At 39.6% G+C, this 14501-nt stretch overlaps 1 protein-coding gene across 1 annotated transcript in view; it reads right to left on the bottom strand.

The window, feature by feature from the left end:
* Positions 1 to 11060: 11060 nt before the first annotated feature.
* The window catches only part of thsd7aa (thrombospondin, type I, domain containing 7Aa), a 167345-nt gene continuing 163904 nt past the window's right edge, over positions 11061 to 14501 (bottom strand). Inside the window, exon 28 of the mRNA XM_050034131.1 lies at positions 11061 to 12814. Coding sequence (XP_049890088.1) covers positions 12727 to 12814 — 88 coding nt within the window. The 3' untranslated portion in view covers positions 11061 to 12726. The remainder of the gene's footprint in view (positions 12815 to 14501) is intronic.

Consider the following 14501-nt stretch of genomic DNA (forward strand, 5'->3'; position numbering starts at 1 on the left):
CACTTACAATAAGTGCATGTAACCTCCACAGGAAAGGGAGCTAGATGTCCTTGCATCTTTCCAACAAACAGCTAAGAGTATGTTCAGTGGTAATGAGACCTCGGTGGATGCATGTTAAGTTTGTGTAGTGATGCAGCTGTCAGTGCTGCACACTGCATTATCATACAATCATGAAGTGACATTGATAAAACAATAAGACATGTTCAATTTTCAAGTTGATTTCCTGATGGATTAGTGAAACAAAAAGAAAGAACCACGGCTGCCTGTAAGGTTGGAAAACACACAAAATATTTTTGGAATAAACATGTAATGTTTTATGAGACAGTGAGCAAGGATGTGTATTACTTGTACTGGGTGAAGCAGGCACTTTGATCTAGGACACTTTTGCTTTATTATCTTCTCTTAAATTTAATATTCATAACAAGATGTGCCATTTTGATCTACTACATTCATTCAGCTTGACATCATGTTCATGCAGATTTATTTTTGGGGGAGTGGGGAAGATTATTTAGTCTTGTTTTGCTCTTACAAATCAGTAGCCAGTGACATGTCCGTCTCACCAACATTACTTTCAGTGCCACAGGATCTCAAGTGGCAGCAGTGGCCAGTAGCAGTGGATGTTTTTCCGCACCAAACCAATATGTTACTTCAAAAGGTCCAGTGTGCAGGATTTAGGGGGAAATATTTGCAGGAATAGTATAAAATATGATAAGTACATTTGAATTAGTGAAAAATCACCTGAGATGGGGCCTTTTTGCACTTTCGCACTTGCCACTGTAGTTAGAGGGTCATCTACAACGAGCAGTATCGCAAAAATACAGATTTTTTAGTGGTGTAAATCGCTGGATCCATTTGATTTTGAGAGGAAGAGACCTCTGCAGATAATCCACCTCCTGGTAAAGACCTCCCAAACAATAAACACTGAAGGAATCCTAACTGGGAGTTCACACTTGGCACATGGCAGAAATTTCAGCTGGTTGCAATCCCCAATCCTCACCACTAGATGCCACTAAATCCCCTTAAATCTTTCTCACCAAACCTTTCAGAGTTTATCTGTAAATCAGTTTACAACAGCCTGTACAGCTTCATCATCTCATCTGCACATGCCACCATTTTTGTGTCAGCTTCTGTCACTATTTGTCATGGATCTAGCTGGGTAGCTAGCTATGCAGGAAGATTACGTTCCCATCTTATTGAACTGATTCAGGATAAAAGCCATCAGTGAGCACACCACCAGGCCCACTTAAATCACTGAAGAAATCAGAGATGGGTGTGTGATTCAGTAGTCTGCAACCAGGATTATATTTCATATGTTAGCCTTACTATTTTGTGCTAATATATGTGCTAATACATTTGTAACTAAAGACTGCATTTTAGATAATAAAATTCAAAAGCTGTCTTAAAGTATAGCATTTGAAAATTTAATAACTCTCCCTCTAATTTTTCTATCTCAAAAATCATCAGAGAAATAGAAAAATTACATACTGGCGCAAAAATCCTGCACATAGTGGCTTTTAATTGGTTTAAGAAGTGTTAAGAAAATAAATTTAAAAAAAAATAAAACACTCAGGGTTCAGGAACGCTTACAATTAGGTTGAAGTGAGACAGCTACATCCCGTGGGTGCAGCTTGTGATACACAGGCACGTATATGGTTCTTGGTTTGGGGTCGGATGGTTAGGGTTAAGTGAGCATAAACTGCTGGATCGTGTTTTTCACATTACTTCCTTGTCACTGGATGTAAATTGTGAGGTGTGGCATTATCCAATATGAATGTAATTCTAAGCGTAACTGGGCTTGTATAAACTGTGTTTTGTTTTGTGCAGCACTTGTGAGGTTAACAGGAGGCCTGTAAACAATAGCTGAATGGTGTAAATGCTCAAATTCATAATAGACATCCCCTTAACGATTGTGAAAATCTATCAACAGTGGCCTCTGCAGACACTGAGTATAGAGACACCTCTCATCTAAGGGTGGTTCGGCCTTGCTACTGTCAGAATGTATGTAATAAAAGGGTGAATAAAAATGCATAAGCTATTTAGGGCTTTGACTAATGCGTAAGAATGTGCTTCCAGTCACTAACATAGACAGTCAGCAGGGAAATATGAGTCTCATTGCATTTCAAGGGCACTATAGAGCATCAGTGAAGCACAGAGAGTTAGAACTGAGCCACTGAGTTGTGTCAGTGTCACAGCATGAGAACCATTCACAAGAGTGATGTGAACACAGCCGGGGCCTGCCAACCACTACAAAAAAGGGAGAAAAGAGAACATTTCTTACTTCTCAATCAAACACCTGCTCTCCTTCCTCCTTTCAGCATCAGATCATCTCTCTCATTGATAGAGTATAATCAGGAGGTCAAGTTGCTAATTTTCCAAGCACACCTTTTGGTGCCCATTCAGTGCCGGGGGAGAAAATTACAGGGTAGCCTTTCCCTAATAGCTTACCATTGGGCTGTAAAGAGGAGGGGCAAGAGATAAAGACAAGAGAGAGGAAGAGGATGATTGCCCAGCTGAGTGACGCTGGCGTGTGGTGGCATGAATATGTTCGGCTGGCCCGGCTCCATCGCCGATTGTGAGGGCAGATGTTGCTGCGGGCCCTCAGGCGTGGCCATGACGCAGTGGCAGCAGGTTTGCCGTGGCTGCTGCCCAACCAGCTGCCATCTGAAGTGTCACTCCACGCGAGGGATAGGAGTCAAACTGGGCTTGACCAGAAGGGCCGAGGGCGCGCTTCACGCCATGTGTGGCGACAAAAGGCCCGGCGGTCTGCAGTCACGGTCGAGGCTGCCAGTGCTTTTCAGGAGGATGTGGAGGGTGGGCGGGCTGAGGGGGAGCTGACAGAGACAAATGGCTGAGCGGAGCGTCGGTCACAGGATGCAGCTGCTGCACATCAATTGCTTCCTCATCACAATTAGAATGACTGCCGGCTTCACTGCCGAGGAGCGGGGACGGAAACTCAAGCTACCATTTGGCTTATTGAAGGGTGTGAATACAAGTCTTCAAGTGAAAGACAGACGGAGAATTTGCCGAAAACTTTCAGAACTTAACTTGTGAAGAGCAGAATGCCTTCTGTCTTTATGCTGCTATAAACTATTAGGGACTCTCCAATGAAAGGACTCTTGAACAAAGGGAAACGGAGACAGAGTGAAAGGATGAATCAGGTTTATTACTGCTTGGGTTTTATGTTTTGTAGCTTTGATTAATGTTTCTATTGGTCAAGATAACATTAGACTCACAAGTTTATTGCTTAGCTCTGGGAACGTAGTGACATTGCTACCCAGTATTCCAATGGATTAAGTACATATTGGATGATTCTGCACCTTATGATTTACGTCCAATGTCAATTTTCAATACCAGTGCAGGAAGTAGTTTGTCCTGTATGTAGTGATCAGGGCGGTGGCTGTGTGTTTAGTGCATTCAGCGGTCATGTGGGAGACTTGACAGTTACCTAATCTTAGCCATATGTACGTGCAAGGTGCAAATATTGTAGAGGAACTACAGTAATGTTGACACTATTGAATTTAATGGTTAGTTTTTGCAAAATTATCCAATATCAATGGGCCTCATTCACTAATGTGTGTAGAAATAGTCTTACTTTACACATTAAATAATTGCACACACAAAGTTACCAATGGATTCATACAACATGTGCACTGGCTGATTTTGTTCTTACCACTGTGTCTATGTTAGTGAATTAGAATCGTCTATAAATCTATTTGCTATCAGCATACTGCCACTCCTCTATTTAAGGAAATACATTTGCCTAGAGGTATATTGTGGAGAAAGTGGTGAACACTTTGTGTACATTTTGTCATCTACAGTAATGAAAAAATGTGCAATCAGACAGAAAACCTCACCCGTGCGTGCACACTTCCTTACTTCTGTGACTGCCTGTCAGACTTTTTATACAAACGTTTCATGTTTCAATGACAAGAAAGCATTTGTCCAACAGAAAAGTCCTGCTTCCATTCCTTTAACGGTCATTGTAACTGAAAATGATGAATGTAAGTGTGTAATACTGCATACCATGGAACCATGATATTTCCAAGGCAGTTACCGTGAAAATCGCATAACGTTGCAACCCTATTTGTCACTCCCTTTAAACATGTTATTTTGGCCTCTCAAGATGCACTCTCTCCTGAAGGCACAGGCTTCCAATACGACATCTTAACACCTGCTTGGAGGTCAGTCAGAATCTTTTATATACCCCGCATGCCTGTTAATCGGCTACCAATTAACATTGCCTATGTTTGTGCAATTTCATGGCAGCAGAAATTGGTGAGAGTAGCCGATCATCATAGACCAAGTCAATAAAGACAATGGAAACCCAGAAATTTACATTTCAGTATGGACATTTTCGTGAGGTAGGACTGGGACACTCAGTTTTTATAATTAAATATTTTAATTTTGACAAAAAATGAAGTTGAAAGGACAATATTTTTACTTACTACACTTGGCCAATGAATGGTAAATTAACATTTTACATTTTCTAGGACAGCCAGACCTTCATCATATGTGAGAGGCCTAAGTTTGTTTGCACACTACAAAAAATTCCTTGAATAAAATATTTATAAATCCCTGATTTGTGCATGAAACATTCATATGCACAGCTACACACTGTTTGTGAATTAGGGCCCAATGTTCTTCTCTGGCAGAAGGGTTGGACATCACAACACTGACATTTGATCGAGCAAGACACATGAGCAGATTAACTAAACCAGCTGATAAAACTAAATGAGTGCACACCTGTAATTTTGCTAATAACTGTGCATGCACAACTCCAGTAAGTTTGGTTGATTCAGGCTGAACCAGGAAATGAGTCATTAAACTGTGACGGATGTTTACAATGGACAATTTGGGATTTTTCTTGACTGTTCGACTTTGTTTTCTCTTCCATGTCTGATCAAAACCTGTTTGTTTCTGACTGGTTGTGTTTCTCTATACTTATACATCTTAACCATTAGGCCTCAATGACAGTTTGTACAGCTCCAACATCAAAATTAACCTGATCAGGCACAAACAAGGAACAAAAACAAAGGTGTTCCATCTGCTATAATGAAAATCTGCTTTCAGGTATGGATCCCTTCCCGTCCACAGGAAGGGAAAACTTAAAAAACTTAAAAGTAAAATTAAAGCTCTACTCTGGTCTGAACAAAATCACATCTCTTGCTCCTCTTGTTCTGCCACTATCTTTTGCAATAAATCATCGAAGACCAGCTTGCTGTAAACATTAGCGTGCTGTGTGCAGTTCACTGATGGTAAATTTTCTGAGGACTCAAGTTCAAAAGTCCCTTTTCTTTTTCACCACCATCTGGGGCAGTGGAAAAGGCTGTTTTTGTCTTTGGCTATGGCTGATATAAAGACAGGAAACATAGAGACATTTAATGAGAGATGAGGACATTCTTCCGTGGTTCCGCTCTCACTCACCACAGCATTTGCAGCCTTTTCTGAAAGGCTTTTTTAAAGACAGACCACCACTTTCCTTGATTGAGGCAGTGCTTTATTTTATCAGGAGGAGATTATCAGTTAAAGGAGACATCTTTTATCTTTGGGCTCGGGGGAACAGAACTTAGAAACAAAGAATGCTGTAGAGATGATCTTTAGTGTTTGACCTAGTATCCTTAATCAAATTTTCCGCCAGATCTTGATGTCTCTGAGGTCGCAGCAAAGTCACCCGTTTGAAGTGGGTTTTACAACATGACTTAATTGATTAGGGCAGCCTTTTCTTGGCAGAGGGAATTTAATTGGAAGACAGAGACATGATTACGTGAAGTGCTGATTAAATGAGAGGACCAAAACCATGTAGCCTGTCTCTGCTTTACTTCCCAACATCCGATCATAATCAGGGGCTCTGGTGATAAAGGCAATTACATTACTTCAACAAGCAGAGGACAACAATTTAACCAATGGAGGAATAGAATAATGAGACCTAATTGTCTATCTACATGACTGCATTAGGACAGAATCTGTGCCTTCAGGGGTCCATCTGTAGCCAAAAATACAGTGCGGTAAAAAACAAAACAAACTAAATTAAATGCAGAATAAAGCAAATATCTGTCTAGTGCAGAATGTTTGACCTCAGTGTGCGTGTCCATTATAGGTGTGTGTTGTTCTGTATCCATTCCTCATGACAGCAGTTAACTTTTATACAGGTCTCAGAGCAGCAATAAAAATTATTCAGAAAGACACAAAATTACCTGAATGTTTTTTTTAGGGTTTTATAACATTGCATATGAAGGCATCATAGTATCACCAGACAAAATCATGCAGGCCTCGAGCAGAGCAGTCTGCACACCTTTAGCTGTCTTTCACTGACATCTGCTGGTGATATTACAGCATAGCTAGACTTAAGTGAGCTGCAATTTCCTGCTAAGAACAACCATCATTCAGATTTTATTGCCCTGCATCTATATGCATTTATTCTAAATGTATCTATAAATCAGTACATTAATTTGGCTTCATGTTAAAATATATAATGTTATATAAAATTATATATAAAACCTTCATGTATTGAGGTCATAGTGTCATAAAGGAAGTGTTGAACCTGGTCCCACAGTGCAGACATAAGACTCAGAAAAGCTACTGGTAGAAGAGGAAAGTCTTTTATTGTAAATACAGAAGGGCAGAGCTGGAGCAGGGTGGGGGTTGTGGAGTCTAAGGGGTCCAGAAAATGTCCAGAAGGATCCAGGTAGGTATGGCCGTGGTGTTAGGAGGCTGGGTGAGGCTGAGTGCAGCAAGACAGGAACAATCTGAGAGGCAGAAAACAGAGTTGAATTCCGGAGAGCTAACAGATGACCAAAAACTAAAGAAGAATCATGAGCCAAAGCACACGACCACGCAGGTAAGCAGACAGTCTGGCAAAGAGATGTGAACTGGACCAGGCTTTCATACAGAGTGGAGTGGAGATGGCTTGATTGCCGATGGCTGGCAGGTGGCTTGATTGCTGATGGCTGGCAGGTGTGCAGGTGAGTGGTGACTCCAGCTCCGCCCAGCTCCAGACAGACACACACACACACACACACACACACACAAGACAGGAAGACAAGACAAAAACAAATAAGGATATCTAACTGTATTTCCACTTAAAGTGTGCAGAGGTTACAAGAGGAGTTCTGTGGCTCTTGTTTTCAGTTGTTCTCCGTCATCATCACATCGAAATCAAAAGACAGGTGGTGCTTCTTTTTCCTCCAGGCAGCTGACAACTGGCCATCTGCAGCAGAGGTGCTCCTCGTGCTCTGCCCCCCTACACTTACTCAACATTTACAGGAGAGTAGTTGTCACGAAGGTATAAATGGCAAATGTAGGCTAGTAAAGTAGGTTACTGGCTCAAAAATACACTCAAGTAAGTGTATTTTTTTTTTAAAAGGAACATGAAGAGTAGCCTACTTGTTCCTTTAAGGCCATAGAACACATACTACATTACTTTTTATCACTTTGCAAAAACAAATTTAAAATAGCACAATCAATCAATCAATCAATCAATTTTATTTATAAAGCCCAATATCACAAATCACAATTTGCCTCACAGGGCTTTACAGCATACGACATCCCTGATAGCTGAAGGCTCTGGCTCCTGATCTACTTTTGGAGACTTTAGGGACCACGAGTAACCCTGCGTTCTCAGAGCGCAGTGTTCTGGTGGGATGATATGGCACTATGAAATGGCGGAGCCTTACCATTTAGAGCTTTTTAAATTAACAGTAGGATTTTAAATTCAATTCTGGATTTTACAGGGAGCCAGTGCAGAGAAGCTAAAACAGGAGAAATATGATCTCATTTCTTAGTTCCTGTTAGTACACGTGCTGCTGCATTCTGAATTAGCTGGAGAGTTTTTAAGGACTTACTAGAGCTACCTGATAATAGGGAGTTATAGTAATCCAGCCTTGAGGTAACAAAAGCGTGGACCAATTTTTCTGCATCTTTTTGGGTCAGGATAGGCCTAATTTTCGCAATATTATGCAGATGAAAAAACGCAGTCCGTGAGGTTTGTTTTAAATGAGAATTAAAAGACAAATCTTGACCAGATGTTACTCCGAGGTTTCTTACGGTAGTGCTAGAGGCCAGAGCAATGCCATCCAGAGAAACTATGTCATCAGATAAAGAGTCTCCGAGTTGTTTGAGGCCAAGAACAATAACTTGGTGAAATTGGTGCTCATCCAAAACAGCCTCAGAGTTGAGCTTCAGATCAGTTTTGATTCCAAGACTAAGAGAACTAGCTACCTAAATGAGGATTTTCCTTCATCACGAGTACGAATATTGATACATTTTACAAGGAGGATACTTCTGCTCGTAAAAAGTACATTATCCATACCAGATACTTTTTCATTAGAGTAGTTGGCTCAATCCTGTTATGTAATGGCACTAGGCTGTATTGTGTAATGCTAAAGCCCAAGCCAAAGACTAAACTGGTATTCCTGTAACCTCCTGTTAACACCCAGTTTATTAATCTGTTGTGCATTTCATTTCAGGCACTGAAGAAACTGTCAAAAGATACGACAACACTTTCAAATATTTCCCTTGTTTATTATCAGCAATTAGTCAAATACATATAAACAAAGAGTAGGAAAAGGACAGAGTTCATCAGCGACTTTGTTTTTCACAAGGTTATCAATATCGCTTTGAGCACACCCACATTCACGCCCCATTTTTTTTTTCTTTTTCTTTTTGCATAACATCTTGTGCAGTAAAAAAGGAAACACATTATGGTACATAAACAATAAATAAAAAAAAAAATATTTAGCACTTTATTTACAACTCATATTCCAAGAGATATAAATTAAACATTCCATCAACTTACTAGCAACAAACTCCACAGAATAATAAACTGCCATTCTCTGGCAATGATATGATGTCTCAAACTCATAAATAATGTCAGTTCACTTTGGGTAGCTGGAACTTTTAGCTTCAAAATACATGTCAATAAATACAACAATTCTTCCTGAACTGAGCTCTCGTCAGTAGAAACACTTCCGGAAAGGATTTTATAGAACTGTTTGTCTCCTGGTGTGGCACAAACGTGACATCTCATGAGGACCTGTGTAAATTCAAAATGAGTCAGGAGTCAAAATTAGCTTTTGGGGGGTCGATAACCGATTAATAACTTAAATTTATACCTGCAGACTTCATAATTGTTGTAAAAAAAAAAAAAAAGCAAAAATAGGCCTGATGGCTTATAAAGGATAAACATCATCAAAGAGAATCTGTTAAGGATTAATAAAATATCAATATCAATGAGTCACAATTTATAAACCTTTTATAAAGTGGAATACAATTAAGAATTCTTGTTGGACCTGAATCCTTGGGTCTGATCCTTGGATGGTTTATTCGGGCACACCCTGTCATTAAGGTCTTAGTTTACCACCCTCAGGTGCCTTCAAATACCAAGGCAAGACTCATGCAGGTTCCATGATTTCCAAGTTTAAAGTGGGAATTTTTAATCTAGAAATGATGGACAACTAGTGACCAAAGCATCAGGTCAATGGAGAACATTCTATCTGAATTCCCTGAACAGTTATGTTGATGAGCAACGACTTAAGTTCACATGCACAAAATGTGTTTCTCCCTCCGACCTTCCTTCCGAAAGCTACATTTCCAGTTTCTATTGCATTTGGATTGGAACAGTGTTATCCAGTCCTTCATACTCACTGCAGTCTTAGGGTTGAACCCATATGACGTGTTGTCTGACAACATGGAAGTCAAAAGTATATATGGCTGTTCCAAAACAGCCACATTCTCAGGAGAGTGAAAAGCATGTGAGAAGTGACTGAAGAGAGAGATCAGAGAGTTCTAACCCTGGCTCCTTTTTCACCTATATACGGCTGTCCAATAGGGGGAGGTAAGGTCAAACTGTAGGTTCCTGAAAGTTACAGAAATGGTCAGGCACGGAGTCTCCAACCTGATGCCAGAAAGGTGTTGGCGGAGGGAGTTGCTAGCAAAGCAACACAGTATCTAAAATAAGCACAGCATGTTTAACTATGTATCTCTAAAAGTTACCATGACAGCTGAAAAAGACAACAGATGACAAGGTTTGCCAATTTCATGATCTCCGCAAACTAAATTAATTGCCAATTGTCCACGTGGAAGTAATCGTTGTTGTTAGTTCGACGTCATGGTGATCCAGTCTAAACTGGAGCCTTAAGGCCTCACTATGCTTCAAACTAAGTACTTGTCAGACTGTCTAGCAGTGTCTGCATCCTCCTTTGAGATGTCGGAATTGTTGAGGCTGTCTCCTGCCATTTCTGTAGCTTTCTGCAACCGATAATAATACGAGCACCCCCACTTATTCATCCACTGGCCAGGTTTGTGGACGTCTCTCTCAGCTTTCATTTTTGTTCTTCACACAACTACTTTTGGTAACACTTTACTTGAAGGTATCTACATAAGAGTGACATGACACTGTCATGAACCTGTCATGAATATTATGTACTTGTCATAAATGTTTCCGACTGCTGTCATTAAGTATCATTCAGTTTTTGTAATGACAAGTTGACATTGTTTGGGTTGTCTTGATTATGACAACTTGACATTAATCAAAGTGGCATTACCAGAAGATGTCTTTGTCATAACAAGTTGACATTAAATTTGTTTGGGATGTCCTTATAATGACAACTTGACATTAATCAAAGTGACATTACCAGGAGTTGTCTTTGTCATGACAAGTTGAAATTAAATTTGTTTGGGATGTCCTTATAATGACAACTTGACATTAACCAGGATGGCATTACCAGAAGATGTCTTTGTATCAATCATTATGTCAACTTGTCATTAAGACAAAAAGAGGTGCATTTCTTGTTAATGTCAAGTTGTCATGACAAAGACATCTTCTGGTAATTTGTCATAACAACTTGACATTAACGAGAAAAGCACCTCTTTTTGTGTTAATGACAAGTTGACATAATGATTGATACAAAGACAAATTCTGGTAATGTCATCCTGGTTAATGTCAAGTTGTCATTATTAGGACATCCCAAACAAATTTAATGTCAGCTTGTCATGACAAAGACAACTTCTGGTAATGTCACTTTAATTAATGTCAAGTTGTCATAATCAAGACAACCCAAACAATGTCAACTTGTCATTACAAAAACCGAATGACACTTAATGACAGCAGTCATAAATGTTTATGACATGTACATAATGTTTATGGCAAGTTCGTGACAGTGTCATGTCATAGTTATGACTGTGTCATGTCACCCTTATGTAGATACCTTCAAGTAAAGTGTTACCCTACTTTTTTTTATACGTTCATGACTACAACCAAGTGCAACACCATGATGACTGTTAGACAGTATGAGTGTTTATCCCCATTTATTGTGTCTACACTGCAAAGACACAAAATACAGGAAATAGATGGAGCCAGGAAGAGACTACTACAGCAAGCTTTTCACCCTTTCTTTGAGTATGGCCACTCAGAACATGCACTTTTGTCTTCAGTTGTCGTTGGGCAATCCATTGTGTGATCCAGTAGTTTGAACCATTCTGACACAATCTTTTAACTATGAAGGAATTAAGTTTGAGATGTGAGTAAGAATCAAAGGAACCAGTATTCTCATTAATCTCTGACTTCTGACGCTTGACATTTTAAGTCTTGATATTTTTCTCACCCATTACATTGAGAATTCTGATTTATTTTAACTGACTTCCAAGGTTAACATTGTAACTCAAATGTCACAGGACCCCATCCTCAGGTTTTGTTTCCACTTTTCTCCTTCCCATATCACAGCTAAAGGTTTCATAATTGAAGGGGATTCTATGCAGCTTCTGTAGTCTGAGGTTGATGACAGTAATGCGCATCAATAATTTACCAAATGAAAAGATCATGATCTTAAACCACAGTCAAACAATCGTCAGAGAATAACGGAACTCAGGCAGAGTTTGGGACGTGTAGCTGTACATACTAGAAAGGTAAAGTTGAGACCACAGAAAAAATCCTATTTACATTGAGTCCCATCGTATCACACATAAGAGGTAATAGAAGAAAAATATTAACAAACATTGGTGAGTTCTGTTTGCAAAAAAAGTCTACTTTTTTACATTTCTAGCACAAGACTGTACACCATCTTGTTTTGAGAGAGGCAGTTTCCTATGGCGAAGCTAGACATAAGTACATATCATGCTGCACTAATATAGTGCAAAAATTATGCCTGAAAACGGAGAAAGGAGAGGCAGGCAGAAGTGACGGTGGCCCTGGGAATCATTCTTGTTCTCTGGTTTTCTTTTCTTGCGACACAGACCCAGGCCACAATGACACAGACACGTTTGAATCTTCTGTATGGGTCAAAGAATGATGAATGTCCTTAGGAGATGATCCCACTCAGCGGTGACAAAATTAAAAGACAAATGAAGATTTGTGCTTTTACAGCAAAATCTTTGTTTAGGGGCGACCCTCTCCAGCAACCGTGATTCGGATGTTACCGGCAGTAGTAGATGGCAAAGAAGCAAAGGCAAACTTGCAGAAGAAGATAAAGAATTCATGAAGGCTCTTGTGAAACAAAGTATCAAAATGGAAATTACAAAAGAGGACGGCAACATCAAGGCTGCTAATGGACATGGATTCTGCTTCTTGAACTTTGAGGTTTGTGTTTCTGTCAGAATCATCTTCCCAGGGTGTCCACGTGAAGGTTGAACAATGCCCAGCGGCAGCCCTGACATCAAGGGTTTCCATAGCAACCCCGTGTGTCCTGCAGTAGGACGAATGTCTGTAGGTCAGTGTGGTCAGCAGGAAGACTTCTACATGTCGGCGTCTCCGTCATAGGCCAGAGTCAGCGGCTTCAGTCTGTTGTTCATCTGCCTTCGCTGTGGCTTCTTTGGCTTTTTGCTGAAGAGCAAACAAGAGGGAGAGCAGCTTTAGAGAATCTGATCATAACTGTTCAACCACAGCTTTGCTTTAAAGAAAAAGTTCACCCCAACATCAACAAAACAGTCCTACTACTTATTAATCTAGATTGTTTTGGTTTGAGCTGCCAAGTGTTGGAAATATCAGCTGTAGAGACATCTCATGCTGTCACAAGCACGGTCTCTTGTCCATGAGTAGATGCACTCTTCCTTCTGAACGGTGATACAGTTTGTAGGTGTAATTTGGTAGACAGAACATAGTTCCTACATGAAACTGCTCACAACAAGGTCTGTGGATTATCTTGAGTAATCGGGTTATGGTTTCTGGGAAGAGACATTGTTGTTGAGTTTTTCAAAGAATTTCCTTTTTGAGCACCACAAGCCGAGTGCCATACAGTTCTATTATACTCGAGGGAATTCAGACATATTTATGGCTGATATCTCCAACACTAAGCAACTCACACCAAAACAATCTAGACTGATAAATAGCTACTTACTACAGGTAACAGGAAAAATACGTATTTTTTATTTTGCGGTGAACAATCCCTTTAAGCTTGCTGGCATAACTGTTAAGTGTGACACGCATACTGTTGAGCGGAGCCAGGATGTTTCCACATTCCTGACTTGTTTGTGGTCAGTTTTTTCCCAATAGTTTATGGACCATACCACTGTCTTTTCATTTACTCCAAATCACATATATTCTATATTTCATTCATTAATTTTCAATGACTGATTAAAACACTAGCTTTAATTTATTTTTTACTGTCCAGGCAGCCATTGAACTTTATTCCTTTTACTAGGGTATGACAGATTTTCACAAGTCCTCCAAACCTACCAACAAAATATGCTGTTTGTCCACCACAATGACTCATATAAAGGTTTTGTGGTCTGCTAACACCATGGTTAAAGTCTGGCCAAGTTTAGACACAAGAACTACTTGCATGGGGTTAGGGAAGTATCGTTGTCACATAACTTTGCACTACTTCTGCCTTTGTTTTTGATCGAAAACAGCCATAATTTTTATAGCCACTTGATGTCCTTATCAGTTCTATGTAAAAATAACCTATTTTAGGCACTAGAACAAATGACAATAATATTGTAATTCTTGGGGCTATCTTGATTTGACATTTGTTTGGTCAAACAATTTTTAATATTTTGCAAAAGTGCCAGCACTGATGTAACCTTCATGAGATTTAGAGTAAATGACCTAAACTGTGTAGACAGGAAATACAATGGTTATATGTTATATTTTTAGGAATATAAGCCAGCTGCACTATTCTCAGTCCCTTTTATAGACCTAGCAGCTTGAGGAGCGATACATATAGAAAATCTTATTTAAAATTAGACTTAAGGACAGTGGCAATACTTAACTTGATTTTGTACAGTATTTTCAATAAATGGTTTTTATCCACTTGGACTCATGACAATGGGAATAGAGCAAAATGACTTGATGTGTATGCATGACCACAAGATGGCAGCACAAGGCAAATATTACACTAGCCTAGTCTGCAGGTTGGAACATGTAAAGCTCTTGGTATCTGAATTTTTTTAACAGTGTGGACCACTCAGGGAATTAGCTGTCATCAAGGCTACTAAAGTCATATTAAGTGTATTTTTTCTGTTAAGATGGTAGTTTGAACCTGAGAAGAGTTTACAGCCCACAGTTTAAA

Source organism: Epinephelus moara, chromosome 22 (assembly GCF_006386435.1).
Source record: "Epinephelus moara isolate mb chromosome 22, YSFRI_EMoa_1.0, whole genome shotgun sequence".
NCBI classification, from domain to species: Eukaryota; Metazoa; Chordata; class Actinopteri; order Perciformes; family Serranidae; genus Epinephelus; species Epinephelus moara.